This window comes from Gastrolobium bilobum, unplaced genomic scaffold (genome assembly GCF_033153095.1).
Source record: "Gastrolobium bilobum isolate Gb01-03AN ecotype WA unplaced genomic scaffold, APGP_CSIRO_Gbil_v1 utg548, whole genome shotgun sequence".
Lineage (NCBI taxonomy): Eukaryota > Viridiplantae > Streptophyta > Magnoliopsida > Fabales > Fabaceae > Gastrolobium > Gastrolobium bilobum.
The window spans coordinates 78228-85787 of record NW_026896940.1 but is presented as its reverse complement, the minus strand read 5'-3'; the positions used below and the strand labels follow the sequence as shown (position 1 = coordinate 85787).

General features: G+C 34.5%; 2 protein-coding genes across 2 annotated transcripts; one reads left to right on the top strand and one right to left on the bottom strand.

The window, feature by feature from the left end:
* The first annotated feature begins 1709 nt into the window (after window positions 1–1709).
* Window positions 1710–4188, top strand: LOC133302881 (small ribosomal subunit protein uS11m). The gene is made up of 2 exons (XM_061502700.1): window positions 1710–1938; window positions 3226–4188. Exons 1-2 carry the CDS (start codon window positions 1812–1814, stop codon window positions 3912–3914), a joined length of 816 nt encoding a protein of 271 aa, XP_061358684.1. The 5' UTR covers window positions 1710–1811; the 3' UTR covers window positions 3915–4188.
* Window positions 4189–4608: 420 nt separating this feature from the next.
* LOC133302877 (CDGSH iron-sulfur domain-containing protein NEET) lies at window positions 4609–7311 on the bottom strand. Its single transcript, XM_061502693.1, has 2 exons — window positions 6913–7311; window positions 4609–4955 (listed from the first exon to the last, which is right to left on the bottom strand). Exons 1-2 carry the CDS (start codon window positions 7182–7184, stop codon window positions 4856–4858), a joined length of 372 nt encoding a protein of 123 aa, XP_061358677.1. The 5' UTR covers window positions 7185–7311; the 3' UTR covers window positions 4609–4855.
* Between the last annotated feature and the right edge of the window lie 249 nt (window positions 7312–7560).

Here is a 7560-nt window from a genome sequence, read left to right as displayed (position 1 = left end):
CAACATGTCTAAAATTATAATTATTTTCACTTATTTAAGGATGTGAAAATTTGGCTTTTTGGCTTTTTCAACATTTGACATAACACCATACGGAAAAAACCTTAAATTAAAAATAAGGATTGTTGTCGAACTTCATTACTACTTCAGGAACAAAATGATATAATTTCTCAAATATCCAATGAAATTTTTAAAACACCCACTACTATTTAGGATTATGAGACACTTACTGCTACTTCGAGAATAAGAGAATATATATTGTCAAATATCTATTGCTACATCAAGAACATTAAATCAAAAAAGTAAAAATTCACCAAAGTCAAGCTTATTTCACAAAATTAAAAAAGTGGACAATAACTTGAATTACTAAAACCATTTCACGAAGGCTCCTAATTATGAATAAATTAATTAAAAGATTCAAAATTCCGCACCAACTTCTATATGATTCTAAGTATGTATGTTATGTTCATAATATATTTTTCTTTCATAAAGATTTAACCACTCTTTGACTAACTTTTACATTGTGGTCAGGTTGTTTTCATAGTCTATTCTAGAATAATTTTGTGGATAGATTGTCGGTCAATATCTACCTTAGAACAGTAAAGAATGTTCTCATTTTCTTGCAATTGCCGTTTACAAATTGGTCACTTGTAGAGTGGACCAGTTTCTCTTAATAGATTCATTCATCTAAATTGAACAAAGATATCTCCAAATAGGATGGTCTTTTCAATGTTAATATTTTATGTAACTACATATATTTCAAATCTATTTCATATTATTCTATCATCTGCCAAATATATTTGTAAAGGTGTATCTAGGTAATCAATTAGATTTAGACATGTTACAAAAACAAAGCCAAGCAACAATACATATGGAATAATTTAAAACGGTTCTGACGAAAGCAATTCGTGTAATAGGAATAGTAACAAGCCACAAAAGTTTTTTTAAAAAAAAAAAACTTATCTGGAAGTGGGAATTCTTTTTCTATTTTAATCCATATTTTTTCGGATTTGATGTATTATTTTAAAGGGAAAAATGTTTGTCATTTTAAATGACACAAAGTTATGTCATTTTTAATGAAACTATGTCGTTTTGGTATGTTTTAACATTCTCTCTCCTTCATTTTATTTTTATTTCTAATTTTATAAATTAGAAAAATTGACAAAACACACCAAAACGACATTGTTTTATTAAAAATGATACAAAGTTATGTCATTTAAAATTACAAACACTAAACCCTATTTTAAAAGACATAAAATTATATAATTTTAAGTAAAAAAAAACACAAGCAATAAAAATTATGGGGAGAAAGTAGATGATTTTTTTTAATTTAAATTTTAAATAAAAAATATTAATTTGTGTTTTTCTCTCACTTAAAATAATACAATTCTATATTTTATAAAAGGACAAATATTTTTTCTATTTTTTTTTATAATTTTCTTTAAGTCACAATTTTTTTTTCCTCTTTTTAACATGGATGAAGAGTACGATGGTTTTCTTCTGGAAGTGAGAACAGAGGTAGATGGGTTGGTGGAGTTGGAGATCCCGATTGGCAATTCGCTTCCGCAAAGTGGTGATCATTCGGCTATAAGTTATTTATACATTAATTTATCCGTTAGGTGTTGGACCCAAGCCCAACAACATGAACAGCTTAAAAGTTTTTTATGAAACCAAAATAATATCAAACACGAGCCCATACAAGACAAGCATAGTATCATTGAACTGAAAAAAAGAAAGAAAAAAGAACAACGTAAGAAACAAACACATAATCAGAATCTGAGCTCATCAAACTGAAACCCTAGTTTCCAACGACAATGTATCGTTATTTCTCTTCTTTTCGCCATGGCCGTGGATCTTCCCTCATTACTCTTCTCGCACCCAAATCATCACTTCCATCCAATCTACAATCTCACCGCTTCACGTGGTTGCCTCAAAACGACGGTAACATTCGAATCTCTCTGCCTTCGTTTTCGTTACTCTTGAAACGGAAAACGAATCGACCCGTCTATGATTTCTTTGCTCGAAACTGTGGGAAATGAAAACCATAGTGATTGAATTATAAGTTCTTTGATTGCATCCTTTCAATGTGTAGATAGATAGAGACAGTGTTTATTATTTTCAAAACGAAAAGAATAAAATAACAATGAAAAACCTTTTTGTCTGAGGTTGTTGCTGGATCAGTGGCTGCTGAATTAGGTTAAAGAATCTCAAGATATAACGTTTGAGTAAATATGCAATTTAGTCTCTGATTTGTGTTGCTTTAGTCCTCGAAAGTTTCCGTATGTATAAACTGGTTTCTGAAGTTGTTAATTTGTTAACAAGTTTAACTTAACAGAGTTATTAACTTGCTAACAAGTTTATTCTTTTGTGAACCAATTTGTATAGCCCGAAATTTTTTGGGACTAAAGCAACACAATCAACATATTTTCATAGAATATTTAATCGAGGACCTCTTGATGGTAATAGCAATAATAGCTGCAGGGATGGTGACTCCCTTTTTTGAATGGTGTTGAAAGGAGCAAATTTCACTTTCTTCTTTAGAATCATGTAATGGTGTGTGACGTTGAATTCGAGATTGGGTACACCGTGCCTTCATGGTCACTGCTTTCTGTTAAATGCAGGTCATCTCAGTGAACTTGGATTGGATTTTCTTCATGCTTGTCACACACACACACACACACACACACACACAAGGTTGGTGCAATAGTGATTGGACACACACACATATCTGCTTACACACACACACAAGGTTGGTGCAATAGTGATTGGACACACACACATATCTGCTTAGACACACACACATATCTGCTTAAGGTTGGTGCAATAGTGATTGGACACACACACACACATATTTGGTTGCTCTGATTATTTGGGTGTTCCTGAATTATGTGTTTTCAGTTCTAAAGTGGATTGTACACACACACACATATCTGCTTAAGGTTGGTGCAATAGTGATTGGTTGCTCTGTTTATTTGGGTGTTCCTGAATTATGTGTTTTCAGTTCTAAAGTGGATTGTTTGAGATGGATTGATGTAACATTCAGCTCACATATTGTTATCATGGAATTAGAATATGTTGAAATCGGGAAAACAGAAAAGGAGTGGTAGCAGTAGTGATGGATACCTTGAATCACTTTATCATTTAATTTTGCAAGTAAAGGTTTAGTGTTTTTTCCAGGTCGTCTCAATAGTCTTATTAGGGGTCTTATTCAATCTTTTGAAACTGCAGGACATGTTAGACGATTTTCTAGCTCAAATTGGGGTTGGAGTGGGAGGAATCCGAGCCAGAATGTGAATGCAAATGCACGTCCAGATTATATGCGTGATAGAGAGAACATAAACTCCAGAAGCGCTCTGAGCCAGAATGTGAATGCAAATGCGAATGTCCGTCTGGATCAGATGCGGGATGGAGAGAACATAAACTCCAAAAGCGACAATGATGCTGAGACTGGCAAGAATTCTAGGCCTATGGACTTTGTTAGAGGAATTATAGAGGAAGATCGAAAGGATTTTATGGGGGGTTCTCCATATCATTATGAGCAGGATGCGGATTTTGTTCATATAAAGATGTTACGGAACAATACCTTTGTTACTGTAACAGATTCTAAAGGAAATATAAAACTCAGGGGCTCTGCCGGTTCCTCCTTGAAAGACATGAAAGCAGGGCAAAAGCTTTCTAGGTATGCTGCTGAAGCAACTGCAGAAGTTGTTGGACGAAAGGCTAGGGCTTTGGGGTTGAAATCTGTTGTAATGAAAGTGAAAGGATTTACTCATTTTAGGAGAAAAAGGCAAGCCATAATGAGCTGGAGGGAGGGATTTACTGATTCTCGAGGGGATAGAAATCCAATTGTATATATTGAAGACACCACTCGACGTCCTCATAATGGCTGCAGACTCCCAAAGAAACGACGTATTTAGTTGTTTTTATTGGGATTGTTTAAGAAGCTTTATTTGACTTGGATGAAGACATAATTTTAGTGCAGTTTGGGCACATGCTGATATTTTTATCAATCATCTTTCATTATGATGTCTTTTGTTGTTTACATTATGTACAATTACGAAGGTTCAATAACCAGAAATTTCTGTAGCAGCATGTCCTGAAGGGCCATTCTCAATTGAAGGTTGTGTGGGGCTCATGGTAGCTGATCTTGTATTACTACTTTAACCTCTTTTTTTGACGTAAAAAAATGATGAAATGAAAACAGAATTTGTCATTTACATTTTGGCGTTTAACAAATACTTTGGTTTACTTAAGGGATCATCTTCACATAATACCCTAGATCTCAATCAATGCCACTAGAACTGTGGTTATGTAGCATTATTTTAGATTTGTACTTCACAGTTCACACTCTTGATTTGACGGTGAAAAGAGTCTTTAATAAAAATGGGGCTATCATCTTTTAAAGACCAATTGTCACACAAGTCCAGGACAAGGCAAGATTTGCAGAATGACACACAACTGATGCTTAAGCTTTTTAAATCTTATCCGGGGCATGATGGATGAATTGCCTGATTCTAAATGATACAAAACACGAAGACACACTGTCCCTAGATCTCCAGGAGGACCTCTGCAAATTTTGTTAAGATGTCAAGTCTCTTATGCACAAAAGCATGGAAGAAAATATCCAAAGCAAAGCATGTACCTCTCAATCTCAGAAATCACCATACATGGTAGTACATTGCCACTAAGGCAACTCACCTCAATAAAATTAATACACAGATATATAAAACCAACAGAAAAAGGAATCACGGCACAAGCCACGTTTTATTTCTAACATTGAAATGCCAAGTCTGATGCACAGCAAACTTCGTTTGAAAATTTAATTTGACTAATAAAACAAGCCGAGACCATCATAATTTCACTTCTTCAAAAGAAGAGGCCCAACATTATCCCCAGTGGCTTTGTTATGCTTTACATGGCTTCCATCACACAGAGGAAAAGTCCCTGATCTCCAACATCTGCACCCAAGCACCCAGAAAGATTAAGTTTTTTGGAACTTAAACATGATACACGTAACTATCAATGTTCAAACTACATCAAACACAAACAATAAACAGGGAAAATTCAAGACTTTACACTTAACACAAGTTTTTTGCTAATTGAGACTTCAAAGTAGTAATACTATCAAGGCTTTCACATGGAGCTTGTGTCTATACATGTGAGCTTGAATGTAAGTATGTTTTTTTCTTTTAAACATAAGAATGGTCAATAATAGGGCTTCGATATTTAATAAATTTAGATCAAATTTCATACAACAAAAACACAAAACTAAGCAAACCACCCTTTGTTGAGCCACAGTCTCCTATGTAACCCTTTGTATGATATTCTCTTCCAATTAGGTTGACAAGAACAACATATAGAGTAAAGAATGACAGTTATAAAGTTCCTCCCTGAAGAGAGTTCATATTAAATGCAATAGTAGTGAACCTTTGCACATAAAAAACATCACTCCCATTAAACCCCGACTTGCAAGGATAGGGATGAGAAAAATCCTTGTACGTAATATTACCTTTGCATTTTTTCCAAAAAGTGACAATTGTTACCGCTCAAAGCTCATCCATCTTTTAATGACTAGCACAATATTATAGAGATCCAAGGATATAATGGACTGCCATAACTACTTTAGCAGAGTATACCTTTTCTTACCATCCAAAGATAATAAATCCAATTTCTAGAATACAAAAAGATCTATTTAATGACAGATGATGACTTAAATTTAGTATTGGCTGTGTGTAATAAACTCCACTCTGCAGCTAAATGCCAGTTTCCATCTGGTAAACTGCCCAAAGTTCAACAATGGAGCAATATGCTTCTCATAGCTTCCTTATCTAAATGGAAGGTGTGACTTCAGTTGAGCAACTACAATAAATGCTACTTTCTCAAGACACTTCAGTTCGGTATATTCCCAGCTGGGCTAAGCATCTAAAGATCATCTTGCCTACAAAATTTTAGAAGGGTTAGGATTATGGATCATACACAGCAACTTCGTGCCCTCTGGATTTTTTTAAGGCATGGAAAACCTTGGTCACTAATCCAGCATATCGTAACCTAAGCAGTGTTAGCATGTTACTTAAAAATAGATAATGATATAGAGGATCATTTAGGCCTGCATCTCATTGATACTGTGTTAAAGACAAACTACAGAAAGCATGTTCCTTTTCATGACATGTTTTACAGTAGTTTTTTTTCTAGATTTTTCTGCAGAACTCCACCTCTCCAAACATTATTCAACCACCAATCCCTAGGCCATTTGTTTTCTTTGCACCAATGAAAGATGGATATTCAGTTTTTTGACTTAACAATTAGATGAATCTAGCAAATCTAAGAATGCTTCAGCATGCATTATTGCCTAATGTCATATCTTGAAGACTTGAAAAACAAGGTTTCTTGAACAAGTAAAAGGACAATAAAATTTAGAAAGTATCTTAATATCAGAAGTGTAAATTATATGTAAAGAACCAATTCAATCCAAAAGCTTAAGCTGGTGGGTGAAACTATATTAATAATTTTATATATCTCTAACATGTCCTCTCACACAAGAGTTCGTTGGACTTAAAGGGTGGATGATGCAGTCCCACAATCCTACTTGTGCTAAGAAATTCCACAAAGATGAAGTGGGGGACGATGAGGATAGAACAGTAATACCTAAGTTCTGATACTGTGTAAAAAATTAATTTAACCCAAAAGCTTAAACTGATAGACGAGACTACGTTAATAATTTTATATATCTAGATGACAAGGAAATTAGCCCCCGGAATCAAATTCTTTTTCTAATTAGAGGTTTAATAGAGCACAATTTTAAAGCAATACACATGTTAATTTCGCTAGTAACATAACAGAAATTAAGGGGTATTGGAACAGAAGGCATAATGATACAATTAACCACAAAGGGAAGTTTCACAAATTGAGTCTTACCTGCAATAAGCTGTGAGGGGCTTGGAGAGTTCTGTGACCACCACAGAATCCACCACCTTATCTTCACTCTTCCTGATATCTGGGTTTATACTCACAGCTTCTGCTTTCACCAACACCATGCGCTTTGCTCTCTTACCATCAAAGCCACCAACACCAAAGGAACAAGAATTGAATCGGGAACCTAAAACTCCCCTTTTGCTCTCACCTAACCCCTTCAATGGTGTTATGCCATAGCATAAACCTGCACCAACGTGGCTTAGAACAGATTCCATTGAAAAGGGTCTCTCTTTCTCTGTGTCTAGCTTCTCCTTTGCTTCACAGCTACCAAGTGGGTGAGATAATAAAAGAGGATTGACTTGCACGTGTGTTCCTGAACTTGTGGATGGCACGTTCCTGAGTTCTTTTACACACACAACCACTTTGAATGAAGACAATAGACTAATTTATTAAACTTGGATCTTTCACGGGCTCGATCCAGTCGATCGGTACTCGGCTAATGTCAGCTACTTGAACGGGTTAGATTGAGTTTATATAGTATTACATAATAAATACAAAATGACAATTCCAATTGATAATTAACAATACATTACATAAATTTGACAGGAATATGAATATATTTTTCTCAGATAAATTATTTGCATTTACTTT

What these genes read in the sequence shown, in the direction of transcription:
- LOC133302877 (XM_061502693.1), bottom strand. Translation starts at nt 7,184, where the DNA reads ATGGAATCTGTTCTAAGCCACGTTGGTGCAGGTTTATGCTATGGCATA. An exon ending in CCCCTCACAGCTTATTGCAG is followed by an intron (nt 4,956 to 6,912) that starts GTAAGACTCAAT and finishes GCTTGGGTGCAG; the next exon opens with ATGTTGGAGATCAGGGACTT.
- LOC133302881 (XM_061502700.1), top strand. Translation starts at nt 1,812, where the DNA reads ATGTATCGTTATTTCTCTTCTTTTCGCCATGGCCGTGGATCTTCCCTC. An exon ending in GTGGTTGCCTCAAAACGACG is followed by an intron (nt 1,939 to 3,225) that starts GTAACATTCGAA and finishes TTGAAACTGCAG; the next exon opens with GACATGTTAGACGATTTTCT.